Below are 16,873 nucleotides of genomic sequence, written 5' to 3' on the forward strand. Positions count from 1 at the left end.
CACAGGGATTGTGAAGAATGACAGAAGTAATGCTATACAATCTATTTGGCAGAAAGGAAAGCCACAGTGAAAGCCCTGAAACATCTCCCATCAGAGAGCTGTAATAATAATGCATTTCAGGGGAATCTGTAGTAGAAGTCTCAGTACTTTACCAAACTACAAATTCCAAGATTGCAGAGGTTTTAATTGCATCTATTTAACTTCTGGCCATCATGAAAGATTTTTAAAATACAAGAACCCTGTGGCATGAGCAGCCAGAGGAGTAATATAATATTGTGGTCGAGGACAGATGGCATGTATCTGCAACAGAAAGTCTTGAAGGTTGTCTGGTTTACTTGAATTGTTTGTTCATATTTCCACTGCTTTTGCAATAGTTTCTAGCACTTGTAATTAGAATCCAGGATTTAACTTGAAAACCATTATAGCTTAGCCCTGTGCACTCCACTCCCTCACAATCGCCCAGACAAGCTTACTGTTTGTTACTTTCATAAGGTTGTTTTCCCATGTATTTGAGCTTACTACAGTGCCACCATGCTAGACAATGCTAGAGAAAAATGCTGTAGTAACAATAAATTGCTCTCTACTTCCCATCATTCCCCCTTCTGAGTATTCCCATATTAGAAGTCCTTTAAGAGCTTTTGCTGCTGCTGCTGCATGTAAAAGATTATGCATAACCCCTATAAAATGTGATTAATAAAATCCATGTATCAGCTCCATTTGTGGTTGCCCAATGAGTGACAGGCTCAATCAGCCGGCAGCATAGCATAATGGTTGGAGCGTTGGGCTGTGAATCTGGAAAGGCACTTGCAAACCTCTGAACAAATCTTGCCAGTCAAATCTCAGGAGCAGAGTAACATGAGAAAGTGGAAGCATTTGATTCACATAACAGATGTTGTCTCTGTACCACAATGTTAAACCAATGTTGATATTAAATTGCATTGTTTTATAGATTATAGACATGTCTCTTTAACTAAAATGTACTTACCTGAGTTTAGAGAAGTGTTCAGAATCTGCAGCTAGCGCAAAATTACAGCAGCCAGACTGGTGTCACGTGTGATAACACACTGGTCCTGCAAACGCTATGCAGGCTCCCAATTTGCTTCTCAACTCAACCCAAGGTGTTGGTGTTGACCTACAAAGCCCTAGGTTATTTGGGGCCAAGATATCGGAAAGACTGCCTCCTCCCAGATGACCCTGCCAGATTTCTGAGATCTTCAGAGGAGGCCCTGTTGTGTGTCCCAACACCTTGTGAAGTTTCATTACATGTAAAAGGGCTTTCTCTGTAATAGTGCCTCAACTGTGGAGCACTCCATCCGAGGAAGTTAGGCAGGCCCCATCTCTCTTAAGCTTTGTGTGGATAACCAAAACAGTGGTGTTCTCCATGGCATTCAATGTTTGAAATTGACGTTTTAACTGTTTCAAAACTGGATTCTGGGGTTGCTTTTAGACTTGTAGTTTTTAAAGAGTATTTTAATGTGTTTTTTAAATGTTTTTATCTTTATATTGTTTTAATTCATTTTATTTGTTCAGGAGCCCTGTAGACTGGGAGGCAACACAGAAACACTATCAATAACAATGTGAAGTCAAAGGCTTTCACAGCCAGCATCAGTAACACATAGGCTCAAAGTTCACATTACTCTGTACTCTAAGTATGGATTTTTACACTGTTTCACACAGTGCTGTGGGATTCTCATCCCTTATGTAAAAGTGGGGAAACAGTGGCTCTTCAAATATTAGATGCGAGCTCCCACCAGCTCTCAGCCAATATGAGATAGAGGGAGTTACAGGCCAACAGCTGAAAGGTCACTGATTTCCCATTCTTCTAAGCATAGAAAAGAATCTAAGGCCTGTTACAGACTGCCAAAATAAAGCTGCTTCGGGTCTCTTTGGAGGTATGCTATTTAAATGATGCATGGGTCCTAAGAGTCCGGAGGTCGCGCCAAAGCCACACTCCATTCCTAAGCACTGGAGGGCAGCTTTGGTGCAGCTTCCGGATTCTTAGGATGCATGCATCATTTAAACAGCATACCTCCAAAGAGACACGAAGCAGCTTTATTTTGGCAGTCTGTAACAGGCCTAACTTTTCTACCAAAGAGAGACAAGCTTCTTCTGTGGTCCTAGCTTTTGTATACACCCTGCTGATTGGAGCATCATTTTGAGCCCTTTCTCAGCCTCAACACATTTGTAGGAGAAAAAAGGTCCATCTGGATTCTAGACATACAAAGAAACTACTCCCTCCCAGCAGTTTTGTTTCTACCATCTTAGATATAGTAAAGCAATCTGTACAACTGCTCTTCCCTTACCCTTAAGCACTTATTTTATGCAGAGCCACCCTATGTGACAAAGACCCCTCTAGTCATTAATATTTTATGCACAAAACATCAATCTCCAGTGCAAGGAGGGGATGGATGAAGATAATCTTTGAAGCAGTGGGCAGCAACTGAATTCTCTGCTACTATGAGCAGTGCAAACTACCTTGTTTTAAGTTAAAAACAGAGCACCTTGTATACTTAAGGTAAGCAGTAACACTACTCCTGTCCCAGCAATAGTGAACAAAAGGTGTAATGTAACAAGCAACACAATTATCACATTAAAGCCCCCATCCTGTAACAATAATAACCAGTTGAATTTGTGTTCCAACAAGTAATAGAACAAGTTTTTTAAAAACATTCAGAGCTCTGGCCCCATATATTATAGTAGCTGAACTTGGAAGCTTTTTCTATGCTCAGATATCCTAGTTATATCTTGATTCTGCTATATGCAGAAAATTCATGAGATTTTGGAAATAATGTTCACATGGAGGTGAGATATCTGGAAGACTAAAGACTTTTCCTGGGCCCAAACTTTCTTCCCAGTACTTCCACTGAAAACATAACACTTGAGAAGATCAGAACCTGCCAAGGATGCTCTGCCTCATTCTCTCCCCCTGCCCAAACTGCTATCACATACAACACAGGGACTCTTCTAGGACATATACCTCTCTGCAACTAGTTGGCAGAACCCAATTTCTTCAGGGAAACAGGATTCAAAAGGATGACTCTTCCCACACACCTGATGGCAGAGCATTCATAACACACATGTACCCCTCAGGTTACGCCCCTTCCCTTCAACTAACAGATTATCTCATGTGGGCAGACATTCTAATGAAATTAAAGCTTGTTTTCGTAATAGTTATCATTGCCTGCTCTGACCAGTAGTACCTGTCTAACAGGCCTTCTATATTTATGCAAGGTATCGGCTTCTAGTTTTAGCTCTTCTTACAAGTTACCTGCCACCACAGAGGCTCGCGTAACATCTGAAATTGTCTCTCAGACACAGATTCAGAAAGTTTACTTGCAGAAACTATTTAACTACCGTATTTTAGTTAAGAGGCCCACTCCAAAGGATTTTAAATTATGTTTTAGTGTAATGGATTTGTCACAAAAATATGAGAAATAAGTTAACTTAATATAGTTAATATCCTCTGTTGTTTCAACCAGACGTTACAACGCTCTTTATATGTTTATTTTTCTCAGAGTCTATGAACTCTTGTACAGTGTTTAATGTTGTAAGAGCAATAATTCCATATTTCAGTATCGTACAGTAGCATTTGAATCCATAATATTTCTTTAAAAATCTATCAAATAAACAGAGTAGAAATGAGAGTGCAGAAGCCAATATTTCAATGGCTAACGTAAAAAAAGAAGAATGTATCCAGGTGATTTTCCTGAACCCACACTATGCAATTGCAGCCAGGTAATCCTTAACCTCAGTTGGAGTAAGTCTTCTAAAACCTGCCTCATTACAGATGCCAACTTCTATGTTATCTTCTGTCATCTGTCCTTCAAAACTCTCCTAGAAAAGAGAGAGAAAAAAGGTTTACTTAAATAAAATGTATTTGATATACTAAAGTGTTAACAAACCTTTTGGCATATTTCTCACCTTTAATGTCAAGATAGCAGTATGAATAGCATCTTCAAGTTCTAAATCTTCATTATACCTGCATAAAGAATAAAGTTTTCTAATAAATGTAAGAAACTTTATAAAATACTACAATCGCAATAGCTAGAATTCATGGGATTGCAGGACTGCTTGCACATGCTTAAGTTTTTGTTTTGCAAAATACTCTGTATGCTATGCTCCTTTTGAAACACCGGCAGAGAGCCCTATATAGCTCAGGTCTATATCTTCTTTTAAGAACAAGCTTGGGCTCCCAAACGCTACAATGGATGACTTTTTTTTTTTACCCTTTTACCACTTTTACAGGAAAAACAAATGGGACATGTGATAGGTAACTGCTCACAGGCTATTTTAGTATTTTATCATATTTAAATAAGTATAAATATTTTATTCTCTAACTGTAAAGCACCATGTACATAGATGACACTATATAAATAAATTGTTGTTCTTGTTATAAGCTGCCTTGTGTCCCAATTCTGCAAAAGGGCAGGATATAAATAAAATAACAACAACATCATTAGAAGTAGCAGCTTGTGTTATAGAATGAGTTGGATTTACTATTATAGAAACTGCATCCATTCACTAAAGAACACAAGATTTCCATACATTCTTAAATTACAAAAGGGAGTTCTATGGCAGAATTCTACAGTAAACACATACAATCCTGTAACTCACAGAAATGCCAAGTTGTACCAACTAGTTGTTTAAGTATTAAAATTGCTTTCTTCCAGTCTGAAATAAACAGGGATAGGAAGACACCGCACTAAGCTGCTAAGAAAAGCAGTGACAGCAAAGGGGCTGGTGTGAGGGGCTATAATTTACTCCCCACTGCTTTTCCATTATACTTAAAAAAACCAGTTGACTCTTGAGCAAATCTGTGTTCTTTAGTGAATGAAACCACGGGAACTACGTAGTTCCTCAAGGTCATTCAGACAGGTGAAAGGATTCACCCCCAACCTCATTTAGATGTCAAAAAATGCCTGCAAAGCCTTACAGGGCACTATTGGCTGTTTTACAACATTTTGAGGTTTCTTGGCCTATTTTTTTAGGCTCAGTCACTTCCTGTAGGGGGGAAAAACACGACCACGTGGGCCTCAAACAAGTGAAAAGACTCAAACAGAACCCCAAGCATAGCAAATTAATACTGCTCACCAAAAGCTTTTTGAGGATGCTACTGGCCATCTGGAGGACAAAAGATTAACCTCCACATTTTTCAGAGATTGTGACCTTCCAAGGTCCCAAGTCAAAAGTGGCTCTGAACCCCTGGACATTAAGTCCAGTGAATGGTCGGTATGGATTTCCCTCCCTAACTGCCAACCAGGAGGAGGAGATCAGCCCTTTGTGAGCATCTTTCCAACTAAGCTATTAAGTCACATCACTTGTTAAGGCCTGTTTGACATACAAGCAAGGTAGTTTGCTTCTGAAAGCCAGCATGGTGGACTAAAACTCTGGAAGACCAGTGTCTGAATCTCCACTCAGCCATGGGTAACCTTGGGCAATTCACACTATATTTCAGAGGTAGGCAGTGGCAAACTGCCTCTGAATGGATCTTACCAGGGCCTTAAGCAGATGGGCCTGATAAAGCAGTCCACAACTGCTCTGACGTCATTCACGCCCAGCCCCAATCTGGGCTGCCAACGCAGTTTTCAATTTTAGGCAGCCCTGGTTTGGGGGTATGCATCATCTAAACACCACGCCCCCAATGCATCCCAACAGCAGACCTTTTGGCCTGTCTGTTTCAGGCCTAAGAAAACTCATGATAGGTTTGTCACAGGTATGGCATAGGCTGGAAATGATTTGGCACACAACAACCACCACAAAGGATGCTTCTCCCTTTCCTGATGCTATGTTAATTTGTGAAGGATAGCCATTTTCATATACTGTGAATCAGAGTACTTGTAAAAGAAAATTGTCAGTGACATTACCTCTTCTCAAGGAATGTTTTTCCATTCACATAGTTCTTCCCCATTGCAGTTGCTTTCCATGCAAAGTAAGCCCCCTGAAGAAAAGATAGATACATGACATCATGATACCATATGCTAAAGTTATTTTTTATGTCACTGACCTATACAGTAATACAGTCCTACATGCAACTATCTACTTGGAAGCCTTTTACTTCTTTCCATTTACTTCAGTGCTTTAACATCAGGCTCCAGAAAAAATAAACTGAGGTCTACAGTCTCAATTCTACAACAAAGCACTCCTCTGTTTGATTCATTTATGCCAGTGTTGCCATTCAAGAGCTCACCCTGCAGGCTTGCCATATTGTAGTTTAAGCCCAAAATTAAGAAGCCATTTAAGAATTTGGCATGAGACCTACAAAAAAAGAAAAATGGCAGTGTACATTTATTAACTTTATCTTCACTTTAATAATACTGTGATTTAAGTATATATACTTTTAATAGCAAAAATCTTTAAAACACAAGAATCTTGACATTGTAGAGTTTTAGGTATTTCTTCACTATTACCACAACAGATTTTGGCAACAGGACCTCCATTACATTCCACTGTCAAGGAAATAGGTCTCAGGAGACTAGAGGACAACAGTCCAAAAGACACTGCAGAAATAATCCAGTTTGAGACTGCTTTAACTACCCTGGCTCAGTGCTAGGGAATCATGGGATTTGTAGTTTGTTGTGGTGCCAAAGCTCTCTGACAGAGAAGGCTAAATGCCTCACAGACTACAGTTCCCAGAATCTCCTAGCATTGAGCCGGGGCAATTAAAGCAGTCTCAAACTGGATAATTTCTGCTGTGTGTTTTTGACCAACAATTCAACTGCCAGGAAATAGATAGTAGTGGGCAAGATGGACCAAAATATCTGATGACATTAGAACATGTCCTAACCCAAAGCCATTCTGGCCTTTAATGCTTTGATCCACTCACATAAAGGGAAGTAGGATAAATCAGTGACCTGAAGGTAATAGCAATGCCAAAGGCAGGAGAGCTGAGCCAGCACTATCCAAAAGGCTTTACTTATTATATGGAAATAAAGATAGGACATAAATTGAATCTACATGTTTAGAGGTTATAGTTTTAAACAGTAGGGAGAAAGTAGCCAAAGGAAAGTGTTTTTCTTTTGTAAGGCTAGATAGTCAGTTACATAGTAAAACTGATTGGCAGCAGATTCAAGACAGTAAGAATAAAGTGTTCTGCTGGAAAACATGTAATTATAATTTATGGAAGTCATTGCCAGAAAATATAATAATGGCAAGCTTTAAAGGAGAATTAAGCAAGTCACAGATAAATGACCTAAAAGCATAATGGAATCTCCATCCAGAAACAGTACACTGTTAAGTATTTGTGGCTGAGGTGTGAGGGGCAAACAGTGGTAGAGGACTATTCCCTCACATCTTAATGAGCTTCCATGTTGAAATCAGGATATGGAACTAGATAAATTTTTGGTTTAATACAATATGTCTAGTTCTATGCTGTCATAATTGTAAAGCTGATTAATGAAGAGTCTATCCCACAGGTGCCTACTATTTCCCACCTACCTGATTTCATGAAAATATTTCATCCACAGAAAAGGAATATGGGGTTTTTAACAGATATTTAAAGAGATACCTATGTTAGCTTTCTTTTTAAAAGTATGAAATATCCAGTTTTTAATACTTACAGATGGATCAGACTGGAATAAATATGGCCGCCCCTCATTCCATCCACATATTAGCAAAGATACTCCAAATGGACGTACACCCCTGCCAGACAAAATATTTGGAAAAGTTTATTGACATAAGAAGTCAAATGGAAAGATTAGTATTATTACCTTAAGGAAATATCACCTTAAGATCAGTGTCATTGATGCTACTGATGCAACTATGACTAAGGTATTTTTCATTTCCAAGAAAGTTCTTCCTTGTAATAAGTGTCATTGTACAGGCAGGAGAGAAGTGGGTTCTAGCCAACACTCAGACATGAAACTCACAGAGTAATTTTCAGCCAATCACTTTCTCTCAGTCTAAACTATTCAATAGCTTTGAGCATGAAGTAAGAAGGAAGTTTAGAGGTTCAGCACATCTAGAAGTACAGCACCCCCAGATCACAGGGAGAAAGACAAATTAGAAATGTAACAAATAAACAAGACTGTGCTCTTGGTTCTACTCCAATGCCTTGCATTTAAAACTGAACTCTCCAGAAACAAATAGCCCCAAAGTAGGGTCAAACAAAAAAGGGCAAGACAAGAGTATTTTATTTCAAAGCTCTTATTGCCAATAACTAAAGCCTTAAGAGAAGCGTTTCACTCTTCTGTAACGATGGAAAAACATTAAATAAACATGGAGAATTGCCAAATGATGGTGTCATGGAGAAGGGGCAGGTCCCGCTGGGAAACTGCAGAGGAAGACCAGAAGCTTCTTACAGTATATCTAGCGTTCAGGCAAGGCTACACTTCTGCTTGTTTCTCCAGCATTAAATTTTTCACTTCAGTAGACTAGAAGCAAATATCTCATCAAAGCTCAGTAATGGGAGACAGTTGCAATATAGTGCATTCTAGTCAGAAGTGTACAGCCCTTAGGAATGATAATAACAAGGAAAAAATATATAAGTGGTCCTTTGGTTCATACTTTAAACCTAACATCTGGTACACATTTGTAAAAAAAAAAGGCTGGCCATGACCAACCTTAGATGAAAAGAATGTGAGGAGCAAGTCAAGCAACCATAAACTTAACAGTAGAAGAGTTTAGAGAATATATAGCATACCCAGATTGTGTGTATTCTTGCATCACAGAAGCAATCCTCTGTACAAGTTGAGCTGTTGGAATAGGTTCATGATAAACCAAGTAGTATTGCTGGGCAAGTTTGCGTGCTCTGTGGACAAGAACCCTGCCAAAAGGAAGCGCATAAAATTATACACCCATATAATTTTGCAAGGTGGGCAAAATACAGGTACAAGGACACAGTGAAGCGCCACAACCCACCCACATTTTAAAAAAATAACTGTTAAAACATTGGTTGAAAAAGCTCCCTTAGAGATTTGCCACACACAACTCAGCATTCACTTTCTGATAGACAAAAAGGTCTTATTTGGGTCTAAAACAGACCAGAGATGCCCAAAGTATGGCACCATTTTCCCCCATGGCCCCTACAGACCAATGAGGATCCTTTCCACCCAATCTTTAATTAAAAATAAGATAATAAAAAATAAAATAAAAATGCACTTCTTTCCAGAGATAGGGAGGTCTGTGGAAAGACAAAGTCCTCATAGATCAAGACGGGGGCATATGCAGCCTTCAGACCTGGGGCAGTTGCCCACTTTAGCTTAAGATCTAACATGTGGAGAGTTTAAATGGAAAATCCTTAACATATTTAAAGTAACACAAGTAAAATATCTTACTGCTGGATTAGAAGACCAACTGAGTACAGCACCTAGATTCCAAAATATCTAACCAGATGCCACTGGGAAGCCCAGAAATACCACACAGAATACATACTGTGCAAGTATTGTACTAAAATACCCCGCATCTTATAATGTCTTTCAACCTGGCTTGCATCAGCACTTTTCACTTACATCCAGCCATTAATTAGTGAGTAGCTACTGTAAGCTCCACCGAATCAGGCCGTAATTCTCCAATTATTATTCAAAAGCTGAAATTAGCTCATTAATTGATATCACAAGCCAAGTGACTTTATAAAGACCCTAAAATTAAGGGGTATGGAACACTCAAGGCTGAGTCTTCTCTGTCTAATTCTTATCTTGCTGCACGATGAAGAACCTACAAATGGGCTTTGAAGGTTGGCAAACAAAAGTCCTGTTAATAACTGCAGCATGTACATGGGAATTAAGCATACAGCAGTAGACGTCTGCAAAAGGCGATACATAATGAGAAATTACGCATGAATGCTTTCCCTTGCAGACACCCATGCCTTCTAGACTGGTAGTTCACATTGAACTCCAGTGGTGTAAAGGATGCTGAAATGGCATCTTGAGCCTACAGCAGAACAAGAAAGACAAACATTAACTGTCTTAATATAATATGATTTTTCCAGATACCTGTAATCAGGGCCCATGCCACTGTACACCAAGCCTATGTGTTTGGTAATAGGCTCTACCTTGTGCACACTCCGTTCATCATACAGAATGGACTTCTGCTTTTTCTCTGTTGCCAGTACCACACCATTTGCAGCTGTATAAAGAAAGCAAACATTTTACCCAACTTAGCCAAAAGACCTTCCTCCTCTTTCCGTTCTTAAAACCTTCACTGCTTAAAGCAGATAGCCACAAGACATACAACTCTTGTGTAGCATTTTATTCTTCTATAATTATAGGATCTAATTCAGGTTGTCCCTTAAATACAATTATTATATGTTACCAAATCGTAACTGAGGTTTTCTTAAACAAAAACTTTAAAAAAGAAGAAGAAGTTGCTGGTTCTACTGCTACTTGGACCTCTGCCTTCCAAGTACCTTCTAAGAAGCAGAGCCCTCCCTCCAGTCCATCTGCTGCCATCCGGCCATGGAGGGAGAGATGCAGGCCCAGCTCCATTGGGCCTGGCCTAGATTAAGAAGCAGAGCCCTCCCTCCAGCCCATCTGCCTTGGTCCAGGTCTCAGAGGGAGAGAAGAACTGCTGGACTTGATCCCCTTCCCCACTGCCATTCCCTTCTCCTTTTGTGTCGTGTCTTTTTAGATTGTAAGCCTGAGGGCAGAGAACCATGTAATTAAAAATAATAATAATTGTAAGCCGCTCTGATAGCCTTTAGGACTAAAAGGCAGGGTATAAATACCGTAAATAAATAAATAAAAAAGACAATTAAAAATTTTTACATTCATTTATCTATTTTTGACTTTTATTAGACACCAAATACAATTTAGAACACTGGACATACTGCCATTTCTCTTTTTAATCTGAAAGCCAGAGCTTTCCCTTTAATACAGGGGAAAGTGCTTGCATGTGAAACACTTTACTTTCCTCCATGGCTTGAAAGTGTAATGCAAGGGATTCCCAAACAAACTTCCATCTCCACCCCACCCCTGCAAAACACTGACCAAGTTGAGAACTGCTTAGCTTCAGACCCCAATTCATAGAATAGGATAGGGTTATGGGAGGTGGCAATGAGGTTATGGCAACTAACAGCAATAACAAAGAAAGAAGCAATAATGCAAATGAAAAAAATTAAAGCAAAGATAGGTTACACACATGAACTAAACAGATGAATAGATGGCAAACTGCTACCAACACTCACATGTATTATTGACACATATTATATCATCACATATTTAAAAATACAGTGCACCCACTGAACATCCTTCTACCCTACTAGTTAAAGACTGAGGGCCTGCTTCAATGAGGGCCTGTACTTGCCAGTAAGAGAGTGGAGAGCAGGCCAACCAAACCTCCCTAGCCTAAAAGCATCCAACGAGAAGACTTTCTCCCACATCATCACCAGACAGGCCTATGATGGTGGAAGGACTGAGATACAGCTCTTCCCTAAGGATCTTAAGACTCAAGCAGTTCACATCGGGAGATATGGTCTTTCAGAAAGTGTGGAACTAGGTCATATAGGGCTTTAGAAGTCATCACCAGCACTCTGAATTGTGTCCAGAAATAAACCAGGAGGTAGTGAAGCTTTTTCAACAAGAGAGTTATTTATACCTAGTCAGCACTCTAGCAGCAGCATCTAGGGCAGTGGTTCCCAACCTTCCTAATGCTGCAACCCTTTAATACAGTTCCTCATGTTGTGGTGACCCAAACCCATGAAATTCTTTTTGTTGCTACTTCATAACTGTATTTAAATAGGTGTTTTCCAATGGTCTTAGGCGACCCCCATGAAAGGATCATTCGACCCCCACAGGTTAGGAACCACTGATCTAGGGCATGCTGAAGTTTTGTTCAACATGGAGTGCATTACAATAACCAACGTAGGATGTAATCAAGGTGCATGTAACATTCTCTTTCCTGGCTATGATATTATATCTGTGTGAACCGCCACTTCCCTCATCTCCTCTGCCAAGTTTCTAGGCAACCAGGAAAAAAAAGCTGACTCTTCTCCCTGCTTTTAAGTCTAAAACTGTTAAAGCAAGTACGTGTGACATACGTTAGTAATATTTCTATGAGCTTACTATTTTAGTATATATTTACCTTTAATTCCAACAGACGGTGCTCCTGCTGCTACAGCTGCCAAAGCATATTCAATCTGAACCAACTTCCCAGAAGGGCTAAAGGAAACCACACAAGTCAGTCATGAGACAATTAGATGAGAAAACATTTTCAAGTATGTAAAAAACCTAGGGCTGTACATTATTTACTTGTTTTCAACAACTGAATAATAGGTATACTAAAGAGAATATGACAATATGAACAAGGAAGGAGCGTCAAAAATTCATTCTCTTCAAATTAACTGTCTATATGGATACAATTGTATGGACACTTTCTTAATTCAGTGGGATGCACTTTAAGTAAACATGCTTGGGCTTGAAGTGTACATTTCATACTGCATGACTTCATGTCAAAGCCAGGCAACAGACTCCTGGTAATAGCAATTTAGCCATAGCACTTTGCGTTTCTATACTGCTTCATAGTGAACTCAGCACTCTCCAAGCAGTTTACAATCTGTAAGCCAATTGGCCCCAACAATTAAGGTACTCTTTTTACTGACCTACTCAGGCTCAGTGGATCCTGGAGCCCAGGGATTGAACTCACAACCTTGTGGCTATGAATGGCTGCAGTGCTGGCATTTAACCACTGAGCCGCCAGGGCTCCATCCCAAAGTGAACGCTTCTGGAAAACCCCTGAAATGGTTTTACTTTCATTTTTTCATTTCAGTAGGAACCTTTCATAACTATAACTAAGGCCTGATACAGACAGGCCAAAATAAAGCTGCTTCGAGTCACTTTGGAGGTATGGTGGCCTGTTACAGACAGCCAAAATAAAGCTGCTTTGAGTCACTTTGGAGGTATGGTATTTCAATGATACATGCATCCTAAGAGTCCAAAGGCCGCACCAAAGCCATGCTCCAGTCCTAAGGACTGGAGTGCAGCTTTGGTGAAGCTTCCAGACTCTTAGGACTCATGCATCATTAAAATATCATACTTCCAAAGTGACTCGAAGCAGCTTTATTTTGGCTGTCTGTAACAGGCCGGTGTTTCAATGATGCATGTGTCCTAAGAGCCTGGAAGCTGCACCAAAGCTGCACTCCAGTACTTAGGAATGGAGCATGGCTTTGGTGTGGCTTCTGGACTCTTAGGACACATTTATCATTAAAACACCATACCTCCAAACTGACTTGAAGCAGCTTTATTTTGGCCTGTCTGTATAGGGCCTAAGACTATAATCACAAAAACTCTTACTGTCTGAAGAGAACAGGAGTACATCTGAGTAATCATCTACACAATGCCACTGTACAGATAGAAACTAATGGAGGTTACCTACAAACCACACTGAGCTTTTAAAGGGCTGTATTCAAGCCCTTTAAGTGCCCCAGCTAAAATTCTCACACAGATAAGAAGTGAAGACAGACTTGTGAGTCTGTAATACTAGAAGTCAACTGAAAAACTCTGGTGAGCTGCTGTTAAACACTTGTGTGCCTTCAAGTCATTATTGATGAACGGATACCTTATTGTGGGGCTTTCTTGGCAAGCTTTGTTTGGGGGGGTTGCCTTTGCTGTTCTGAGGCTGAGAGAGTGTGACTTGGTCAAGGTCACTCAGTGGGTTCCTATGGCCTCCTGGGGACTGCAACTCCAGAGTCATAGTCCAACACACAAACCACTACTTCAAGCTAGTTCTAGCATTAAACCCTTTAAATAAAAATAGACTAAATGCTTGAAAGATTTATTAATATCAAAAGCCCTGGGGAGCAGTGGTTAAATGCCTGTATTGCAGCCACTCACTCAGAACCACAAGGTTGCGAGTTCAAGACCAGCAAAAGGGCTCAAGCTCGACTCAGGCTTGCATCCTTCTAAAATGAGTGCAAAACTGTTTCGTTCCCGTTGTAAAGTATGCGCTGAACTATGCCTGCCAAGAGAATCTGAACAAAGCAAAACAATTTGGTGAGAGATCTGAGTCCGAAGGCATAAGCAAAGTTACCAAGCATCAAATGGGGAGGAGGAGGAGGGGAAGGCTTGAAGAAATGGACCTTTTCCAAACAACTGATTATGACATTGACTGTACGCCACCCACATGCATCTGAGGAAGTAGGCTCAAATCAACAGGTGCAAAACACACTGCAACTTGCCATGAAAACCCAGTGATAGGGTAGCCATGAGTCAGCAAACACTTGAAGGCACACAACAACAACAACAACAATAACAACAACAACAGGAAGGGTTCCCACTAATGAATCAATGTGGCTGTTTGCCTTTTGGAGGGGAAGGGAATATTTAATCTGCCTTTTTGTTGGGGGGGGGGATATTCCTGCCTAAGAGCTGCTTGTAGAATGGAGAGACATAGCTGTGTCAGTCTGGAGCATCATCATCATCATCATCATCATCCAAAGGGCTCTTGTAGCCCCTCTGAGGCTTATCTGAGGTCCAAGGCTGTCTGACAGTGGGGCACACTCCCTGGGAAAGTGGAGGAGCCTCCTTCCCTGGAGGCCTTTAAGGAGGAGACAGAGGTCCATCTGTTGGGGGTGCTTTGATTGGGAGTTCCTGCATGGCAGAAGGGCCCTTGGCTCTCTTCCAGCTCTTGCTGTTTCATAGCCCAGAGATGACTCCACAAACCCAGCCCCGCCTCGCCTGGCCCCACGCAGCCTCCCCCAGCGGCCCAAGGAGAGCGGCCCACTCAGCCTGGGCCTCCCCTCCGCTCCACCGCCTCGAAGCCTCTCCTTCTCCTTCTTCTACCTGAAGGTAGTGAGGGAGAAGCTGTAGCCGCGCTCCGCCATCTTGACCCGCACAATCCCGACGCTTCTGCGGCTGCGCGGGAGAGATGAGGGCAGGCGGTCACCTCGGCGCATGCGCAGGGAGAGAGGAAAGTGACCTCGGCGCATGCGCAGGGAGGGAGGACAGTGACCAAGCGCTCAAGACCGGAAGTCGGCAGCCCCCGCTCATAGCCAATGCGAGGACTTCGGACTACGACTCCCATAGTGCCTTAGCGGTGGCTGTGGTGGGAGAGGACGGTGGGAGTTGTAGTTCCTCAAGGAAGGTGCCCCCCTCGCAAGGCAAAATGGAGGATGTGACCAAAGCAAAGCGAGAAGGACTCCCTGTCGATACAAACCTATGCTTCTCAGGGCATTTTGGGGTTTGTATGTGGCGACGAGCGCCCCCTGCCGTCGAACGTCGTTAGTGTTCTAGCCTACGATGGAGCCGGAAATGAGCCAGGGCCGCTGGGAGTTGTAGTCCCCGCTTCCGGAAAGTGGCGAAAGGGAGACGCGACGGAGTGTAGGGAAGGGACTCGGTTTCCCACAATCCTTAGCGCCTCTCAGGCTCAGTGGCTGGAAGAGGGGCCTCCCAAAACAAAATGGCGGCGCTCGTGGTGGTTGCGGCAGGGGCGACGTTCCCTTCCCCGTTGCCTGGCTTTCGTCGCTTTCTCCGGAGCTGCTGGGGGCGCCTCGGGGGCAGCAGCCCTCCTTGGGGTAAGAGCTGGGGGCAGGAGTGAGTAAGGAGTGAGTAAGTGTTGGGCTACAGGGTCCAACTCCCAGGGCAGCCATGAAACCCACTGGGTGGCCTTGGCCAGGTCACACTCTCTCAGCCTCAGAGGAAGGCAAGGGCCAACCTCCTCTGGACAAACCTTGCCAAGAAAAGCCCATGACACCATTAGGCTTGAAGGTTCACAACCACAACAAAGAAGGCTGGGTGGCTTCCCTCTTGTATGGAGAGAGAGCTGCCAAAACACCCCCCTGTTTGGGGAAGCAAGGATGGCCCATCATCCACAAGGACTGCAGCACCTGCCCCAGGGACCCTCATCCCTCCATATTGGCAGGTTTGGTTAATATGTCCTCTCTAGGAATATCTGGGTCCTCCCAGCGCAACTCTATGGTCAACTTTAACCAAAGGTTGCACCGAAAGGCCTAGAGATTCCTAGAGAGGTGTCCTTTCAGGTAAAAACATGGTTTTCATTATATGCGAATACGGAGGGACAAGAGTAGTTCATGAATATGGACAGCGCCTTTATTTTGCAGGGAAACGCGTGGCTAAGTTAACGGAGAGCAAGTACATTGGGGTTAGGAGTGAAAGACACACACACACACCAATGAATGTGGGGAAAACATAAGCAAAAACAACCACAACACTGTTCTTTTACCTCTCTAGGACTCTCCAGGTCTTGCAATGCAACTCTTGTCGTCAGTAAGTAACTTTATCATCATGCCCTGTTTCCCTGGAAAGAAGACATTCCCATAAAATAAGCCATAGCGGGATTTCTAAGCATTTGCACAATATACCCCGAAAATAAGACATAGGCCTGTTACAGACTGCCAAAATAAAGCTGCTTGGGGTCTCTTTGGAGGTATGCTATTTAAATGATGCATGGGTCCTAAGAGTCCAGAGGTTGTGCCAAAGCCACACTCCATTCCTAAGCAACAGAGTGCAGCTTTTGGTGCAGCTTCCGGATTCTTAGGATGCATGCATCATTTAAACAGCATACCTCCAAAGATACACGAAGCAGCTTTATTTTGGCAGTCTGTAACAGGCCAGTGATTTGAAAAACTGGGCAACACTAAACTCACCATCATGAGTTCATCCCCCTTTAAACTTAGTTAGAAGGCTGTTCCTAGCAAAAGCAACATTCCTAGTTTGGGAGGCTGAGAAGGCTTTGCTTTAGAAGTGACTCTACTTGAGCTCCCGCTAAGGGACCTCCCTGGTCTGTCAGGTCACATAAAGTAGCCCAAGGGCTAGCTGGTATTCCTCTGTTGCTCTTTGCATCCCGTCATAAAAATATATCATGGATCAAAAAACAGCAGTGACTCAGATGTAGGAGAAAGTGTGTTGTGTGCCTTCAAGCCATTTCCATCTGAATCTTAGGTCTGAACCTTGATCTGAATCCTAGGTCTGAACCTTGACCTGAA

General features: G+C 42.0%; 2 protein-coding genes across 2 annotated transcripts in view; one reads left to right on the top strand and one right to left on the bottom strand.

The window, feature by feature from the left end:
- Window positions 1-3,486: 3,486 nt before the first annotated feature.
- PSMA2 (proteasome 20S subunit alpha 2) lies at window positions 3,487-14,833 on the bottom strand. The gene is made up of 8 exons (XM_042477214.1): window positions 14,712-14,833; window positions 12,016-12,092; window positions 9,930-10,062; window positions 8,639-8,761; window positions 7,557-7,638; window positions 5,865-5,938; window positions 3,922-3,979; window positions 3,487-3,834 (listed from the first exon to the last, which is right to left on the bottom strand). The coding sequence occupies exons 1-8, from the start codon at window positions 14,822-14,824 to the stop codon at window positions 3,718-3,720; spliced, it is 777 nt and encodes a 258-aa protein (XP_042333148.1). The 5' UTR covers window positions 14,825-14,833; the 3' UTR covers window positions 3,487-3,717.
- Window positions 14,834-14,872: 39 nt separating this feature from the next.
- The window catches only part of MRPL32 (mitochondrial ribosomal protein L32), a 5,449-nt gene continuing 3,448 nt past the window's right edge, over window positions 14,873-16,873 (top strand). Inside the window, 1 exon segment of the mRNA XM_042471082.1 lies at window positions 14,873-15,442. Within this exon segment, the coding sequence (XP_042327016.1) occupies window positions 15,328-15,442 (115 nt within the window). The 5' untranslated portion in view covers window positions 14,873-15,327.

The sequence above is a fragment of the Sceloporus undulatus genome, chromosome 6 (genome assembly GCF_019175285.1).
Source record: "Sceloporus undulatus isolate JIND9_A2432 ecotype Alabama chromosome 6, SceUnd_v1.1, whole genome shotgun sequence".
NCBI lineage: Eukaryota > Metazoa > Chordata > Lepidosauria > Squamata > Phrynosomatidae > Sceloporus > Sceloporus undulatus.